At 42.4% G+C, this 19655-nt stretch overlaps 1 protein-coding gene across 3 annotated transcripts in view; it reads left to right on the top strand.

Annotated features, from left to right (window-relative positions):
- PCDH7 (protocadherin 7) overlaps positions 1 to 15216 on the top strand; it is a 689933-nt gene extending 674717 nt beyond the window's left edge. For all 3 annotated transcript variants that reach the window (XM_075568120.1, XM_075568109.1, XM_075568129.1), the window contains exon 3: positions 10113 to 15216. In XM_075568120.1, coding sequence (XP_075424235.1) covers positions 10113 to 10492 — 380 coding nt within the window. In that variant the 3' untranslated portion in view covers positions 10493 to 15216. The remainder of the gene's footprint in view (positions 1 to 10112) is intronic.
- The last annotated feature ends 4439 nt before the right edge of the window (positions 15217 to 19655 follow it).

Genomic DNA, 19655 nt, shown 5'->3' with positions numbered 1-19655 from the left:
CTGGTGGCACTGGAGGTCCCCCTGCTCCATGCCAATTGCTGCTAGGGGGAGCAAGGCGCCCCAACATCGCAGCCCGGAGGAGGTGTACTTACCCTCCCCTTCTGATGGAGAAGCAAGCTGCCAGGCACCTGCAAGGGAAAGATCTTCACCAACCTTTGTCCTGCGACCGAGTCTAGATCCATGGACGTCCGTCCTGAAGGCTGTGGTGCTGCCGGAACTCCGGAGGAGCCCCACGCCTGAGGAAGATGTCACACTGCTAAAGACCCACCCGCTGAGGAGACTGTTGAACCAGATGACATCTCCTACCTTCAGCTGGGTGTGGCTCCTACTTCTTCCGCCCAACAGGAGTCTGCTACGGCCTTACCAGATGAGGAGCCAGGCAGAGCCCTGTTTGGTGTGCCATGGGGTGATGCACTTCTGGCACCGCTGGATGTGACGTCATCGCCGCTGTTGAACTTGTGCCTGCCTTGGGCTCTTGCGAGGGTAGCCATTCAAAATTACGTCGTCATGATGGCAGCTGTGGAGCATGAGACAGGACTTCCTGGGGTGACTGCCGGACAGTACACAATTGCCCCTGCCCCACCGCAGACCCCGCTCTGGGGAAGAGGTCGTCGGACCTGTGGATCCTTCACAACTGCCCCCGTACCATCTCCTTGGGGTCATGGCCGGCCTAAGCTTGATAATACTGGACTGGTCATGGACATTGATAGGTCCAGCTCACCGGCCCCAGTTGCCCATGCCCCGTCACCAGTCCCTGTATCCATCCCAACACCGTCATCTGGGAGTAAGAGTAAGCCTAACCCAGTACGCTATGTCTGGGACCATCCTAGGCCCCTAGTTCCATTGTTTTGGCCCATGTCAACCCTGTTCAGGACACTGCTGTTTCTGTTCCCAGTGCTTCTGTTAGCACCATCGTCACTAGTTCTGACCCTGCTGACCCCATCTGGGTTTTAACCAAGTTTCCCAGTGATAATCTGTCCCCTGGCATGTCAACAGATCTCAGAGACTTGAGTTTTGGTGGAAGAGATGTGTAGTCAGATGATGACTCTGAGGGAGAAATACCCTATGCAAACCGGATACTGGTAGCTACAGTAATTCCCCGGGGTCATTCAGGTGGTTTAGGGAGTCATCCTTGTCCCAACAATCAGCTACGTCTGGTGTGTCCTCCCAGATGGACACAAGGTCCAGTAGTCCCACACTTAGAACATCAGATCAGGGAACCCCTTAAGTGGTGGGATCCAATGTATTACCTCTAATGTTTAGCCTTATCCAGAAATAGAAATATAGATGAACTTATAGTGTATTGCTGGCTTATAATAATATAATTATATGGCAAACTATTATTTAGGGAGATGAATGTGTAGATATGGGTTCCAATAGGAAACACATTCACACATGCATGCCCTTTGGTTTATAAGAGTTATGACACGACAGAGAATCGATCCAAATATATAAACTTAATATAAGACTTACACAGTAATACTACATATACTTCCTTATAAGGTTTGTACTTATTACAGACCTAACAAAACAATACAATACAGTACATCCGACCTAACAATACATTGTTATAAAACACAGGTATATACAGATTTACAAGTGCACAAGAATTATGATCATACTTACCTTCTGAGCTCTGCTTCTCTTTCTCTCCCTTTTCTCCTCTCTCCTCTCCTAACTAACTTACTAACATTCTGTCTAGTTTAAATTAGTTTTCTACCCTCATCGCTAACATGTAGATGTTCTGATTGGTTGAGGATGTGTGCTTAAACCAAATTGTGTTTTTATCTTTTAAGATGGTGGGAAAACCCTAGAAATACCAAATCTATCAATAAATGTATTGTAAAGGTCAACATCCAGATTGGAATATATCAGCTATTTCTATAAGGGGTCTATATGGTAATTCAGGAAACAAAGTATTGTCTTTTGAAGTCCCTGATAATCAACAAGAGATGTTTTGACAGGGTGTGAAGTCTTTTGTTTGTCAATATCTTCTCCTGGAATGTTTATTCAGGTAAAGATAGAGAATCTACTTCAAAAGACTGTTTGTGAAGCCTGTAAACAAAAGCATCCGGTAAGCAACCTGTAAGCAATTCTCTTGGGTAACAAATGTTTCTGGGCTACACCGCCAGTTTAAATAGAACCCGGCGTCTGCTCGTGGATGGTCCTATTGTGGATCACTGGTGAGAGGAAGGTCAGCTGTCCTCTGAAGAAATGGCTGAAGCCCTTCGTAAGAGGGTGGGCGAGATTAATTTAGGGGTAAGAGTACCTAGGGGATCCTCCATATTCAATCATGAGGTAGAACACTGTGAGCCAAATTTTTGGGTGCTGCGTGGTCAAGGAGCTGACCGTAAAATCTTAAAGTTCAGTAGAACTGACAGGGCTATCTTACATCGGTACTGTCAGTCTCATGGCTTATACCTTTCCATATGTACCTTAGCCGATCATGGATGGAATAGAAACCAACCGTCATGATTGGCTCAAGCAGGCTCTGTTGGAAAATCTATAAGCTAAGACCTCTGAGCAGAGATTTATTAATGACTAGGTTTTGTGCCCAGCTTCAGCCGGGGAATGTAATATAGAATACATGTCCCCTCCCCACCCACTGCCGGCACATCTCCCCGGGCCCCCCTCCCCCCGCTTCTGGATGTAGTGTGGGGTTAGATTTGTCTCTGTGTGTGTCTCTGTGTGTCTGTGTTTGTTTGTCTGTCTGTGTGTTTATATGTCTGTGTGTCTGTCTGTGTGTGTGTCTCCCCCTGCTGCCAGAACATGTCCCTGCCCCCTCCCCCCGGCAGCACATCTCCCCGTGCTGCTGTGGCATGTCCCCTCACTGCCGGCACATCTCCCCGCACCCCCCGCCCTGCTGGTACATTTCCCCCTACTAGCTGGCACATCTCCCCCCCACCGCTGGTACATCTCCTCCCACTAGCTGGCACATCTCCCCCCGCTGGCACATCTCCCCCGCTCCCTCCCAGCTGCCGCATCTCCCCCACACATCTCACATCACACACACACAGAGACACACACAGCCCTGATCCAGGCAAGGACATGCCCCCTCCCTTAATAGCCACATCCCCTCCATTAGTAGCCACGCCACCCCTCCCCCCCCCGCTCCGGCTCTAACAGATTTGCTGGACAGCCGAGGGAAACTTAGAATGTCCTTAATTTGGGAGGTGAGTCACATTGGAAGCCCAAAATAGTTGCTTTGACCTACAAATCCTCAGCAGAAAGTGTTATACTTTTATTGGTACACACTATGTTTGACTTTTTCGTTTCCCCACGCATGGTTGGTTGCCTCTCATTCTGAGTGACATGCAGTCACAGTGAGCATGTCTATCCCCAAGACTACGAAGCACAGAAAGAGGTTATTAATACCCACCTATCTCACCACCACTGCCCATCAGAGTTTGGGCTACATGCGTGATTTTTTCAGAAGAAATGTGAGTCCAGATTTTATAGAAGTCTGCAGAAATTACTAGGTTTTGTGCCCAGCTTCAGCCGGGGAATGTAATATAGAATACATGTCCCCTCCCCACCCACTGCCGGCACATCTCCCCGGGCCCCCCTCCCCCCGCTTCTGGATGTAGTGTGGGGTTAGATTTGTCTCTGTGTGTGTCTCTGTGTGTCTGTGTTTGTTTGTCTGTCTGTGTGTTTATATGTCTGTGTGTCTGTCTGTGTGTGTGTCTCCCCCTGCTGCCAGAACATGTCCCTGCCCCCTCCCCCCGGCGGCACATCTCCCCGTGCTGCTGTGGCATGTCCCCTCACTGCCGGCACATCTCCCCGCACCCCCCGCCCTGCTGGTACATTTCCCCCTACTAGCTGTCACATCTCCCCCCCACCGCTGGCACATCTCCCCCCACTAGCTGGCACATCTCCCCCCGCTGGCACATCTCCCCCGCTCCCTCCCAGCTGCCGCATCTCCCCCACACATCTCACATCACACACACACAGAGACACACACAGCCCTGATCCAGGCAAGGACATGCCCCCTCCCTTAATAGCCACATCCCCTCCATTAGTAGCCACGCCACCCCTCCCCCCCCCGCTCCGGCTCTAACAGATTTGCTGGACAGCCGAGGGAAACTTAGAATGTCCTTAATTTGGGAGGTGAGTCACATTGGAAGCCCAAAATAGTTGCTTTGACCTACAAATCCTCAGCAGAAAGTGTTATACTTTTATTGGTACACACTATGTTTGACTTTTTCGTTTCCCCACGCATGGTTGGTTGCCTCTCATTCTGAGTGACATGCAGTCACAGTGAGCATGTCTATCCCCAAGACTACGAAGCACAGAAAGAGGTTATTAATACCCACCTATCTCACCACCACTGCCCATCAGAGTTTGGGCTACATGCGTGATTTTTTCAGAAGAAATGTGAGTCCAGATTTTATAGAAGTCTGCAGAAATTGAAATATTCCTCTAAGACATTGTTGCACTATTTTGTGTCTTCTTTCATTTCACATATAACCATTGATTGAGTTGCGCTCCCCTTCAACTTCCACACGTTCCAGCAAGAGGGATTCCTGTGAACCATCCTTCCAAGGGTTCTGAGCAGCATTTCTTTATTCATTATTTGCACATGTGTTTCACGGGTAGTAAAGAAGCCCGACCCCAAATATTATAACTAAGGATCTTATTCTTCTTCCAGTTGGAAGAATGGTTACTTCCTCATCATTGCTGTAAACCAGTGGATGATATGGGTTAGTCATCTGTGTACTATATATGGTTATGTTGATACATCTGTTGTAACCTGTTCTATATTGCAGGTTCCAGGTTACTGGATGGTGCCCAAATTGGATCCAAGTGAGGACATGGGAATTTCCACCTAGGGGAGAGTATAGCCATTACTGGTCAAGACTATCTTTCTGCCCTCCTGTTACGTAAGCCCTAGTAGCTGCAGGCAGTGACAGGCTACCCTGTGGGGTTTACCCCCCCTCATGCAGCCGCCCTGAGTGGCAGGAGAGGTGATGACACTGGGTCTGTGTGAAGCCAATCATGGTGCAGACCCTGTGCCCTCTCCTTTCTGTATTGGGGAGGATGCATTCCAAATTATAGAGTCAGTTGGTCATTCCCCTCCTAGGGTAAGGAAGTGGTTCTTCCCAGCCGGGAAAGAGAGAGGAGTTCAACCCCTCCTGAGGCGCCAAGATCTGTGCAGAGCACAAGGCCTCAAAATTTCCTGCTGGCCAGCACCATCCAGGGGTCTGGCACCCATTCTCCACTATGATGCAAACGCTGTGATAACACCTGCATTGGCTGCATCAATAAAGATCCCTTTTATATATACTTCTGCCTGAGATAGTGTCTATTGGGCAGAAGTGTAGGAGAAAAGATTGTCATTGCGGAGACTGCCTCCAGCTCTGCTGGAGCCTGCTGTGACTAGAGGCGCTGTCACCTATGAAGAGAACCTGAGGATCCCCTAAAGCCTGTCCTGTTCCCATAACATTGCGGAAGCTCATCTCTCCTGGACCCTCACAGATAACCAGAAATGTTTTTTTCTAGCACCAGTAGGCAGTTTGGGGACTTACTGTAACTGTGCATGTATGCTAATCTGTTCCTATTCATTAGCCTGCATATAATAACCGTTGTCCTGGAACAGGATTGTATATTTTCTGTGTATTTTCTGTGTATTTTTTCTGCTCTCAGGCTTCCAGCTCTCCCCAGTGAAAAATGCATTTTCCCTGTTCTGAAGCAGCCAGTGCTGCTGTGTAGTGGCAACATTGTTGTTACAATATAACCTTTCCACAAGCCACCAGCCAGTTGCCTTGGAAACCTCTCACTGCTCATAGCTTGAGTTGGTCTAGCCCTCTCCCCCTGCCTTTCTCTGTTTAATAGTATGCCCCTTTGGCTTATCCTGGCTGGAAAGGAAAGTGTGCTTTCTCTTATCAGCAGACACAGTGAGTAGCTGAATCTTCCACTGCACCCATAGGCTGCATCCATACAGGGGCAGAACGCGCGGATGTGTCCGCACACTGAGCGTGCAGACGTGTCCGCACGCTGAGCGATCAGACTGCCTAAAGGCAGTGATCACGTCTATACAGCGTGCGGGCGCATGCGATAGGGCGGTCACGTGAGCAGTTCGCCCAATGAGGGCGAACCAGCTCCGTGAAGTCACTGGCCCGCCCATAGACACGCCCCCGGATGGCGCGCATACTAAGGCCAGGGAAAGCACCTGCTTTCCCTCAGCCTCCGCGCGCCTCCGCACGGCTGGAATGTCTATAAAGCTGCGTCCCCGCTGGCGCTGAGCATGCTGAGCGCGCGATGCTTCCCGCTTTTAATTACATCAATGTATATGTGCATGTCCCTGCTCACGCGGCTCACGCTCGCTCAAGCTAGGCACTTGAGTTAACAAAAAAATTAACTTTCAAGTGCGCTCAACTTGCCCACAACGCCCCCCCCCCACATGCTTGCAAAATAGCCAGGACACCCAGCATTCATGCTTGGAGAGCTGGTGACATCACCGCTCTCAAGCATGTCCGCGGTCAGCGCTAGCGGGGCCAAAGCCCTAGAAAGGGATTCCTTTTTACCTTCCCCTCACAAGAGCCACTTCCTACCACAAAAACTACATGCAAGTGCTTTTCTATTTTTGTCAACCTCACCCAATTAAATTAAAGAAAATAGAAGGACTTGGTGTGCTTTAAAGGGGACGGGTTTATTCTACATGAACCTACTCACGTGCTACAGTGGGCTTGGATCCATAATAACCGTAGTATCAGCAAATATGTTTATCACTTACTGATATAGCCAGCGCACTTTCACAAGTTGCATTTGAATGACAGAAATCTATATTTTATATATTAGACTTTTTCATTACATGTTGTAATAATATTTTCATGCCAGTATGCAAATTCTTCAATGTTTTCAAAAAATATATTTGTGTACAACCTCGTACATATTGTGCAGATGCAGCCATGCGCTGGCGTGTTATTGTAGGATACTGTTTTTCGGCATTATCACTTAGAATCCTATGAAAAGATTGTGATAGTCTGAGTTGTAAGAGGACAGTTAGAAAGGGAGTAGAAGAACACACAGAGAGCCTCTAATAGTGTAAAACTTTTTTTAATAGTAGATAGTGACAATAATAGCAATAGATGTGCAATTACCAGAAGCATTCTTAAAAATAGCATACTAGAGAAATCAGTAGGATACCCCAGGAGGATAGACCCACCACTGGGGTAACCCACAGATTTATCTTATATGGTGTTTAAAAGAATACTTCTTGTAATTACACATCTTGTTACTATTATTGCCACTGTCTACTATTAAAAAAAGTTTTTCCACGTTTAGGGGCTCTCTGTGTGATCCTTAATCATTTGTATATGAACTTTTAACATAACCAAGTGTCCCTTTTCAGATATAAAAGAGGACCAAATCTGTCACAAAATCTCATATACAATACCATAACATAAGTACAAAGAATTTCTAAAAACTTTTGCCAGATAAAGGAGTTTACATTATGTTATAAGCCTTCATAAAAAAATTTGCTGTGCCGTTTTCACCACCTGTTTTTTGAGCGTTGCTATCAGAAAGCCTTGATTACCTGTGATAGAAAAATTCTCAAAATGGGCGAGTAGCCAGCAACATGATGCATGTCTTTTTTGCCTTGTGCATATATTCCGCAGGCATCTGTAGTTATTAAGATCCTTGGTAGTGCCATTACTTTGTAGCTTTTACACAAGGTATCCCTTTGATGGTAGAGTGCTATAAGGTCAGTTGTAACCCACGGAAGGTGGGCCCCCATACTCTTATTCTGAGTAGTGGAGCATGGGTATCACAAAGTTTAAAGAACTCGAATTGGAAATAGTCGAGTGCAGAATCAGGGTTGGGAGTTAAGTCAATTCTGTACCAGGGGCAGTTGGTAAGGTCAACCAGAAACTGTTGTGGGTTAAAGTTTCTAAATGTTCTAGTGTGGAGAACTTTAGGGCTTGATTGGGTGGTTTAATTTTCCTAACACACTACACTTTTGAATGGTCACTGAAAATGTCATGAAGGATGCTGAGGATTGGACTCTGATGGGATTTGAGAAGAGAATCCAGTCTAGCAAGGAATGGTTGTGAGATTTCAGGTTTGTCCATGTGGGTTGTGAAATGAGTTGCATTAGGTTAAGTGACTTGAGTTGTATCAGGATTTTGTGATTTTTAGGGTCGAGCCAATTGTAGTTGAAATCCCCAAGAACTAGCAGCTCATTCTTCTCATTCAGAGAGGAGATGGAGCCAAGAAACTGGGTATATCAGTTAGGGACTGTAGAGGGGCTTTAGGGGGGGTGGTAGATGCCAGCAAGCAAGACGGGCTTAGAAAAGGGGAGGCATATTTTGCCAACTAGGATTTCAAAAGAGAGTAGGCATGGGGGGCAATTTAACAGTGTAAATTGTAATGTGTCTGCAATATAAAATAACACCGCTCCTCCTCTCTTTGACCTATATTTCCTGGAAATGGAGTATCCCTGAATGGCGATATTTGCGTCAAGGGTTTTAGAAGTTAGCCCTGTTTCTGTGAGAACGATGGCTTTGGGTTTATGCATAAGGCACCATGCCCTTAGTTCATCCAGTTTGGGCATCAGGCTCTGGATAGACCTTTTTGGAATTTGAAGGGAGTGGGCATCAGGCTCTGGATAGACCTTTTTGGAATTTGAAGGGAGTATTCTCAGGGGTATGGGACAGAGTTGAAAAGGGAGGGCCTTGATTACGTTCAATATCACCTGTTAAAGAGAGTAATAGTATGAGTAGAAATTTGAGTAGTTGTTTGCAAGTTGTAAATTTGTGATGTTTGCCATTGGAGTGAGTGGTGGTTGGTGTGCTTGTTTTCAGAGTCCTCCACTAACATTCAGTAGATGCTTTTGAGTAATCCAGGGTGTATGGTGATGTTGGTTGTGGGCCAGGAGGGACGGGATTGTAATGGATAGAGAGAGTAACATTTCCATGAGGCCACAAGAAAGAACAAAGTTGAGATACATAGCAGGTTCATTATCTCAGATGTCGGTAATGTTGCATGAAGCTGTTGTGAGCCAAGTAAGTGTGTGCAGACTAAACAGCAGAGTTGTGCCTTTTCCTTATAAAAATGTTTTGCTACATTACAATGCTAGGGCCTATTCAGGGTTTGAGAGGGGTGGGTGGCAGTTTTGTGCAGTCAGTGTTGGGAGAGGCTACAGTAAAAAAAAAGGTGTTGGGGTGGGGTTAAGTGTGCTGGATAACAAGCATGGGATCATAGTGTGGTCAGGTTAGCTCACCGTTTGTTGTCTTGTGTAGAAGAGTTTGCAGAAGATGCAGTCCCCAGTCCACCTCTAGTCAAACTATAGTCTAACTATAGTTCTCACTTAAAGATTATCACTTAAAGATGCATCATTTTATGATAGTAATGATATACTCACTAAATAAAGTAACAAAACGTTAACTTATCTTAAAATCATGATGCAATAAAAACCTGATGCAAATGACATGCAAAGGAGACGCTAGTTTAAGAATAATCTGCTCACAAAGCTCCAGTGATTTTAATGCCAAAAAATAAAGTTACATTATTTAATCCATACCTAAACTTGGTTTTAATCCCATCTAGTCACTGAAATAGGGCAAACACCCTATTTTATTGTGTGACTGCAGCAACGCCAGGTTTAGATATCACTTGCATAACATATTGTAGATTTATATCCCTGCATTATTTCCCTGTTCTGTCCTCTAAAAGTCCTATTTTATTGTCTGGCTGAGGGTAGCCTATTGTTATCCTAAAATAAAATGCTGTTAACCCTAATCTAATGAACTCTAGTATGGATGTTATATTAGCAAATAATCTATTTTGTGACTACGCCGTAAAATGACGGCCATTCCTAATTTACGTATGGCCATGTTATTTGTCCTGATCTTACAGGGTTTAGTGTGTCTGGGCCTTAAATATGCCACTACAGTATTTACTTCTTAATATAGGAAATTCATGTACAAAAAATAGAAAGTCTGCATTACTGCTAATGTAACTGGACAGCAACTATTAGTCTGACAAGACAGAAAATTTAAAACTACATACATCTCTCTGTAAAATTATTTCTTTTAAGAAAAAGTTAAATAGATTTTAGCTGAAAAACCATTTTCAATAATAATCTAAACAGTTGTTATTTTCACTTTCAGATTCAAGACCTTTGCCAGATGTAGCCCTGACTGGAAAGTGTACCAGGGATTGCGATGAATATGGCCATTCTGACTCCTGCTGGATGCCAGTCCGTACTTCTCCTGAAAGGAAGCAGAAGAACCAGCCAAAACTCTCCACATTCATGCCAGTTGATGAACGAGACAGCCAAGAAAAGTTGGCTAATGGTGAAGTCTCTCTCATGGGTGATCGCAACAGGAATCTCCTTAACAAAAAGTTGACATCATCCTATGAGACCTTCAGTGCAGCTACATACAGCAAAAGTGAGGAAGCCAATCCAGAGGATATTCCCCTGACACAAACAGGGGAATACAAGCCATCCCCCGTCAATACGTTAACTAGAAGAGAAGTTTATCTGTAAGCTATTTTAAGCAACAGGGTCTTTCATGTCAAACGAGCAAGGAAATAAGGCAACTTTAAAATCATAACAATATAACTCAGAAAAATGAGGGGGCAACCAAAGAGACAAAAGCTTTGCCTGCCACTTTTGCCTCCACATCAGGCACTTAATTATCATGTCTGCTTGACTATATTGTGATATGTAGAAACCATTGCTGTTATGTGCATGTATAATCCCCTCCACAGTTATTCTTTTCACTAAATTGTTGGTAGTAAGTACTATCTTTCAGATTAACTGGCCTTATGCAGTAGAATGTTGTCTGATTGTCAAATGGCTTATAGATAGTAGGCCAGTAAAATACAGATGTAGCAGACGTTACCCCACCCGGTAACATGCACTTTTTCTTGCAAAATTGAGTTTTGTTGCCGCTGTTTCCATTTATTTCAGTAGAGCTGCAGTAAATCTCATGGCCCCAGCCATAACATGATATTGTGTGATAACAGGCGTGGTAACGTCTGCTACATTTGTATATACAAAATGCATCAGTACAATCAGCGTTTAATAAGCCCTTACCAATCATAGGTATACAGAAAAGTATCAACATTTATAAAATCTTAAAACATTTACCAGTTTTAACAAATCCTGATAGCTACAGTACTATAAAGGCTCATGTCATGTTGAAGTAATGGGGGTTAATCTTGAAAGAAATCATTAGCTGTATTACTATTTTTGATATCAACAGAATTGTCAGTGAATTGGCCTATTTGTTATGATACACACATACAAATATATGTAGCATGTATACAGTATATCACATTGATTTTAAAACTGTTCTATAAACAGTGCTGTTATTCATATCATTTTAGAACGATCACAATAGAAAATGGCCAAAGATCAGGCAATAAGACAAGCAATTTTAAGCATTTTGACTTGCCATAAAACTTTAGTATGAACATATGATAATTATCATTTTGCACTAAAATCCATAAACTTATTTATGCAACACGTTGAGTTTAAAGCAAATGCACCAGGGAACGGACTGAATCTGTTGGCTAGTAATATATTTACGTACATTGCTAGACCAAGTGAGTATTATCTCTTAAATCAGAAAAGTTGTGTTAAGGATACTTGGACAGACTAGAAAGTAAAGATGGAAATTGTCCTGAATCAATGGTGTGCCTTCAAATTCGGTGAACACATTGGTGTGATTGCATGGTTCTCTTTAAATCATTCAAATATTTGTAATGTATTGCAATCATATATGTGGTCTTCAGAACGCTTAATCAAAATAATAAGTGCATTAATGCAAAATCTTGAGCTACATTATTTAATATCAATACAGTATTTCAAGTGAGATATGCAAAGGACAGGATATACTTCAATAATTGAAGAAGTACAATTTGAAAGAGGTAACAAAGGTTGAGATAAAAATGTACCTTCTATAGCATTTCTAGAAGTGGAATATGCAAACATATACCTACTACAAAACAGTGTGATTAAAATATCACAATACAAATACAGGTACCAAGGATACTTATTTGTAAAACATTTTAATCTATATAATCGTGAATTCAGCTGCTAAGTTGAATTGAAGATGACCAATAGTCGAATCAATGGATGAGCAAAAGTAGAGAGCAAACATAATTCATTAAAGGTGCAATCCAACATAGTCGGATAGTTGCATTTTTAGGGGCCTCTGAATGGGAAATTGCTTTTAATTGTGTTTTCTTTATCCTTATCTCATCCTGTCTTTATCTGAGAGCCAATAAAGTTAAGGGAGATGGGGAGTGGGGACATTGGCTGATCAAGCCCTTTCTGAACACACAGTGGCATACACAAAAGGGACCAGGCATAGAAAATCAATCCCCTCCCAAGTCTAACTTTAAAAATACTTATACTGTACAGTAGGTGTCTGATTTGGATAAAAGAAAAAAAAGTAACCAGATGAGACCCCATAAACATATCAGTGGAATTAATTTGCTTTGGTCCTAGGAGGGATTGCCCCTTTAAACCTTTGGGTGCCCCACGATGTTGCCACTATATGTTATCTGGCACACTGGGAGCATGCTGGTTTTCTAGGGGAGATCACCTAGCACAAGATACGATCTGCACTGTAGGGAGATGGAAGAGGAGTACTGCCCCTCTTCCATTTCTGGCCTAAGGGTCGCCGCGGTAAAGGGACTGTACTTTGCCAGAGGTCCCGTGGCACTCTGGTGCTATGGCCTCTCTGGCACCCAAAGGATTAAAGTCTGACCTGTCATTAAGGCATTATTAGATACCTCTTTCGCACGTTTTACTCCTAATTTTGTTTTGGTTCCCATTGCAACATTCTATTGGATAGGAAAAAAATAATAGATCACTGTCCAAGTATAGTTTTCACCCTTGCATCTTTTTTTCTTTCTGGTAACCCTTTTGCCATAACATTGCTTTTGTTTTTCTTTGCCTGTTCATTTTCCGCATGGTACAGTAGTTATAGATACACATACAGTACAGACACATGTTATGAAAAATGAATATAAACATTCTTGACTGATAGGTATTGAATTATGAGATCAGGAGTGTTGAGACTTCTCAAGATGTACTAAGTTGTATAATTTGTAAGTACTTGTTAAAAAAACAGTCTTCATAAAATGCTTATGTATTATATCCATCGATTTTTCTTGCATGTGTCACCTGTCGACAAACAGTAGTAAAATAGGTAAACTTACACAAGGCTGATTTCTTCAGTGATGATATGTTTTTGCTAGTGATACACTTAAGGCTGCGTCCATACAGAATTTGTCTGCGCGGAGGTGTGCACATGCATGACGTCACCCACGTGAAGCTGGTACGTTTTCAGGACACGGTAGATGTGCCATCGGGGGGGCGTGTCTGTGACGTCACAGAGCTGGTTAGCTCTCATTGGGCAAACCGCTCACGTGACCTGCCCGTCACGCCGAGAAATCAGTTTCAACTGATTCCTCACGCAACGCACGCACCCTCCTACTGTCGCACACGGAAAATGGACTCTATCAATGCCTTAAGGCAATGTGACGCCTCTGCACAGTCTTCAGCAGCATGGATGACGCCTAAAATGTATTAGATAGTCATAACTCTCAATTTTTAAATCTACTATGAAGCATAAAGATTATAAAATATAGTCGACCTGCAATCATTCAGCAATTTTTACTCCATATAAAAGTCAGTCATATCATCAAGCCATTGACATGTATATATTTTGTTAGAGCTAAAATATGAAGAATACACATTCATTGTATATAGTCCTAGTAATTTTAGTAGAGACAAATACAGTAGCCATCATAACACGTTGATAACTATTTTCACTTAGCATGAGACAGAAACAGTATTTTGCATTTTTAAATAGGTTAAGTCTGTTGCCACTCTGTATATTTAAAGATTTTGCAGAAAAATGAGACAAAAGAAAAAAAACAAATAAAATAAGAAAAAACATAAATAAAAAGTGAATGCAAATTATGCAACTGTGCCTTTTATACCTGTTGTCATTGCAAGATGGTGGTTGGGTTTGGATGCTAAAAGGTACTGAGCTCATCCCAACATCTTTGAATTTTATATTCATCTGCATTTATTTTCTGACAAATTATAAATAATGTACAAAAAGAAAATTGCCTTCTTTGAACTCAGATAATGGACCAGTCTTAAAGATTTCATGTTATTAACCACGTTTCTGCTGTAGGGGTTTGCAACATGTACCTGTGCTTGGAAGGCCCCCTATGGCAGCAAGGAAGCTTAAAAAAAATAGGTTGTGGAGTTGTTATTTTAATCTACTGCCTAAGGAATGGTAAAATATATATAATACTATAGTAAAGTAATTTAGCAAATGTCCTTTCTTGCAAGCTATTTGATTATTTTGTTTAAGTTGCTTTTTGCTGCTGTTCCATTTTGGTTGCATATTAGTCATACTTAGATCCAGTATTGGAATCTCAAAAGAACTGTGCATGCATTTTACAGTACATTAGAACACATTTTTAGATTTATGCATAACTGCTTAACTTCTTTACATGTGTATATATATATAAAGTCAGGAACCTCAGTCTTGCAGTCTACTGCTCCTTCTGAACTGCCATGTATACTGTATGTATTTAATTGTGTTCAGTATGGTTTCTGACTGGCCTGCTGCCTGAGTTTCAGATAAAAAGTAGGCATTATTTTTATGCAGGGGAGGGAAAACAATCATGGGATATAAGATGGTTATTTCTGAAAGATTACACTAGGGAATGAATACAGTATGTGACTAGAAGAAACATATAATTCTATAAACTGCCATATAATATACACATATTCTTAACATGTTTTTCAGAATAAGGAATACACTATTTCAAATGATCAATGATGATTCAACAATATAAAAGAGAAGGAGGATGTGTTGCTCCAAATCTATAAGCAGAATGTTTTATCTCTGTTACCTGGGGTATTCTTTCAGTTGCTGTAACTTTCCGAAAATTTGGAAAACTTGCATTCAGTGTGGTACGATCTGTTTGTTATATTAATCATTGACTATTGTTCTGCAACTTGGATGTTGATAGTGAAGCAAAGAACAATTTATCATTGTTTATTATAAGTCACTATGCACGCAGCTATGCTAAACAAGCTAAATGTATTAAACGCTAGTCCACTTCTATTTATGAAATATTTTACATAATTTAATTTGCTTTTGTACAGTTTTCTGTAAATAAATTGCTTGTCATTTTTTGGTCTTTGCAAATTAAAATATAATATGTTTAAAATGGTCTCATTCTTTCAAGTGTGCTTCCTCTACTTGCAGGAATTACAATTGTCGATTTGAAAAACCCCACAAATTCTTATGACATTTTGGTCAAAAGCTTTTTTGAATCTTACTTGTATGTACTGTACATAGAAAAATGAAATTGTTCCAATAATTGGCAACACCTGTTGATGATGTAACTATTGCATGCCTTTGCTTTGATAATGAAATATTGCATGAATTAGCCATAAACCTTTCTAAAAAATTTCATCTGACCTGCTGTTACGGTTTAAATAAAGCGCTGGTACCTCTTTAGTCCAAATGTGAAAAAGTGACCTTTAGTCTAACATTTTAAAATTGTACAGAATGGAGTGAAACAAGCTCTAGGCCCAGTGACAGCTACCTGAAAATGTATTTATTTACACTAGAGAACATGATTTAAATGTATTGGATAAAAGGGAAAACTGGTCTATTTGCTTGCTTATTGCTTATTTTCTCTAAGTAGTTTTTGATCTGAAAACACAACAATGCAAAAGTTCTTATACCTTTTTGCTAAAAGCATTTCCCTACTGGAATGATTTTTAATCATATTGTAAATAGTGCTCGAGTCTCCGTAAGAAGCAACCTTTTGTGTCTGTGTATAAAATTGATTTTGTAAAATGACAGTATAACATGGGAAGTTATTGCTTTGAATGATTTCTGAAGAGAAAAAAAACATGAAATGGCTACAAAGAACAATGAAAATAGTGTCCTGTACAGTATATTATCTCTAGTCCATAGTAAGGGTAAAACTTGAACTTATTGGGAATAACAGCTCAGTTCACAAGTAATTAGAGGGAGCGAGAGATCTATTTTAAGAGTCCTCATTGACTTATGTAACACACATAGATATACCTATGCAAAGGTGGGCTGGTACATTTTTGGCAGAGGGCAAGCATGGCCCACCAGCTCAGGTATCACAATCCCTATTCAACTTATCAAATACAACAGATAATTGCAGCATACACACACTAAATACATGCACCATGTACACTTATGCACCAGATACATGCACTACAGATGTAGCATGAGTCATCTTCACCCTGCACATCACTTGGAGCGGGTGGACCACGGCCAAAGTGCACTGTGATCTCGCCCAAGCGCCTCATGGCCCAGCACTGAGGGAATTACCCATAAAGATATTGGCAGCATGGGTTCCTGCTTCTGAATGGGACTCCCGCTGCGTTAATCCTACCGGGGCCCAACCAGGCTAAGAGCCTTGCAGAGAGAGCAGAGAGAAGCGGTCCCTCTCTCTGTGTCTCCCCGTCACAGCTCTTTATAATGTAAAATTCAATTTTTAATTGTAATAAATACAGTAGGATTGAAGCAGGGGGTCTCTGGAGCTAAACCTAATTAATTTCAGGTCCAGGGACCCCTTGATTTTAGAGGTACAGTCCTCCATATATGGTGCCAGTATTGCCCGCAAGTTTAAATGTCTCTGTCACATGACTCTGGCATTTAAACTTGTAAGAGATACTGGCACCCCATACTGGGGCCTGTACCTCGGGAAGCAGGTTGTCCACAAAACTGAAAGTAATTCGGTTCCGCTCTGGAGAACCCCTGCTTCAATCCTACGGTATGTAATAAAAGTAAAATTATTATAAAAGCAGAGTTTTATTATCTTAGTGGCTAAGCGCTAAAGTAATGTCGTGTTAACCTTCCCGCTATCCCCCAAGGAGGCCCCCCAGGTGGCCCACATTCTTTTAATTTTCCTCAGCACTAACATAACCATTAAAATACCAGTAACACCTTAATTACCTTAGTGGTAGTGATCGCTCCCACTACCCACATGGGAGGCCTGACCATCCACCTTGGGGTAATTACAGCCTTCACCCACCCCCTCTACTATCAAAACCCACGCCACCACCACCACCAACTCACACAGGAAGGGGCAAAAGCTCTATTAGTCAAATATTGCTAAAAGCGCTTTTGCCCAATCAAATATACATTCGTGCACATAACAAAAAAATCAAATAAAAATTACAGTACAATCAAAATAAACACTAACCATTTAATGCATTGATTGTCAGTGTGGTTATCTATGCCCTCAACTGGGGTACAGATAGCTACATTGTCAATCAATGGGCACCCCACTACCCCCGTCACCCACACCCTCTACCCACAACAACCCACCCCCACCTCACACAGTAATGGGCAAAAGCGATCAATAACCAACCTATAGTAAATAAAAGTAGAACTTACACCTGTGAGGATGAAGTCTGTCCTCATCCTTAGTTGAACTAACATTTAAAACACTATTGGCCCGAAACCCCTTAATTGCCTTGCAGGGTAGTAACCGCTATGGTAATTAACGGTTAACATCTCCCGCTATCCACCCGGGAGTTCTAACCACCATCTCGAGGGCAACTATACCCCTGACCCACCCCCTCTACAAATACGGCTAATAGCACTTTTGCCCATTTGTGATGCATAAGAAAACAATTAAATAAAATACACATTGTATTACAATAAATCCATTGATTGTCATTGTGGTTATCTATGCCCTCAATAGGGGAACAGATCCACATCAGCAATCAATGGGCATCTTAATACCCCATCATCCACCCTACCCCCATGACACCCCCTCCCCCAACACCACCACCACCATAGACAGTAATGGGCAATAGCCATATTATCCAAATATTGTAATAGCACTTTTGCCCATTTCTGATTCATAAAAAAACATTGCAATAAAATAAAAACAAACACTAGCCAATAAATCTACTAATTTTCACTGCGGTTATCTATGCCTTCAACAGGGGCACAGATAGCCACATTGGCAGTCAATGGGCACCCTATAGTCAATAAATTTATATTTTACACTTGACGAGATGAAGGCTCATCCTTCTCATCCAACTGCGGCACCAATAGACTCTTGACCCACGAACCCCACGGCGTCACGGTCTTCAGCAGCATGGCACCATGGTTATGGAGGACGCTTTCTTCCCTTGCAGTGGCGGCCTGATGGTACTGCATATACAACTCAGTGGTGGCCTGATGGTACTGCATACACAACTCTGATCCCTGTGGATCATGTGGCTGTGTTGATGACAGGCATAGTGCGACATCAGCGACCTTGGGTCTGATCATGAGACTTGATGCACGACCAATCAGCTACTCTGGTTGAGTCATTTTGGTGGGGATTTGGGGGTATTTAAGAGATCCACTGGCCATTAGTCTCAAGCACCACACTGAGGAAGGTCCCACGAGGACCGAAACGTTGGTCATGTTTGTGCTATGTTGATTTTTGAATACAAGTTTCCTTACTTACCTTTGATTGCTTGTGTCTGCTCCTGCTGGAGTGGATTACTTTTCTCGTACTATTGGTATAGGACATGCACCGCAAACTGTTTATGGTATTGGGAGTGCCGGCTGCCCCATTTTGTTTTTTATATATAATATAGCCTCTCATGCATACCCAGTTAGAATCAACCCCACACTGATGAGACCCATCTAGGTCGAAACAGCTGTCTGTGGGTGGTTTTCTGGGTATGCACCTTAACCCTGGCTGTGCTCAAAGCTGTCACTATGCAGCAAGCTTAAGCCTATAGGGAACCATGTTAAAAATTGTTTTTGAGGCAAAAAGTGACACTGTGTGCTCATTTGCATGTCATTTCCCAGAATCCCTTGCTGCAGTGGAAGTGCTGTATGCTGGGTGATGATGGGGAAAGGCGGGGTTGCAGACCTGCCTAAGACATGCAGATGAGCATATAGTTGTATTTGCATATTTGCTTTCCTGTGGAGGGTTTTTGTCACTTTTTTTACTCACCATAACTTAACTCAGTATTATATATATATATATATATATATATATATATACAGTGGTCGACAAATCACCCAAAAATCTACTCGCCGAACAAAAAATCTACTCGCCACCTAGCCCCGCCCCATGTCCCGCCCCATGTCCCGCCCCATGCCCCACCCCTAGTCTCGCCCCCAGCCCCGCCCCTTGTCCCGCCCCAGCCCCGCTTTAAAAAAAAAATGAATAAATTCCTAGTAAGAACAACATTTGTTTTTGACATTAGTTTACTTATTGTATTACATTATACTACAATTAGTCCTTGTTACTGGTGTGTGTCTGTGCATGTTTGTATGTGTGTGTAAATGTTCCTGAACCCCATAACTAGTGCCTGGATGCCCCGCGTCATAATTTCTAAAGCAGCAATCCCGTCTGGGATCTTACCTGATCCGCAGTCCCTCAATGTCCATTTACCCTCATTCCCGCAATGTTATACATTGGAGGGGAGGTGTTCCCTACCTGTCTTCTGGTTTAGAGGAGATTCCGATGTCTTCCGTGTGAAGCTCGAGAGTTAGATCTGGAAGAAAGCAGTCTAGGTTATTTCGGTGTAGGTATAGGGCAGTTAAGATTTATAGGGTAAATAAGAGATCCAGAGTTTGAGAGAGAGAGATTGTGGGTGAGAG

This window comes from Ascaphus truei, chromosome 1, assembly GCF_040206685.1.
Source record: "Ascaphus truei isolate aAscTru1 chromosome 1, aAscTru1.hap1, whole genome shotgun sequence".
Classification (NCBI taxonomy): Eukaryota; Metazoa; Chordata; class Amphibia; order Anura; family Ascaphidae; genus Ascaphus; species Ascaphus truei.
Note: the sequence above shows the minus strand (reverse complement) of the source record. Positions and strands in the feature narration are given on the sequence as shown.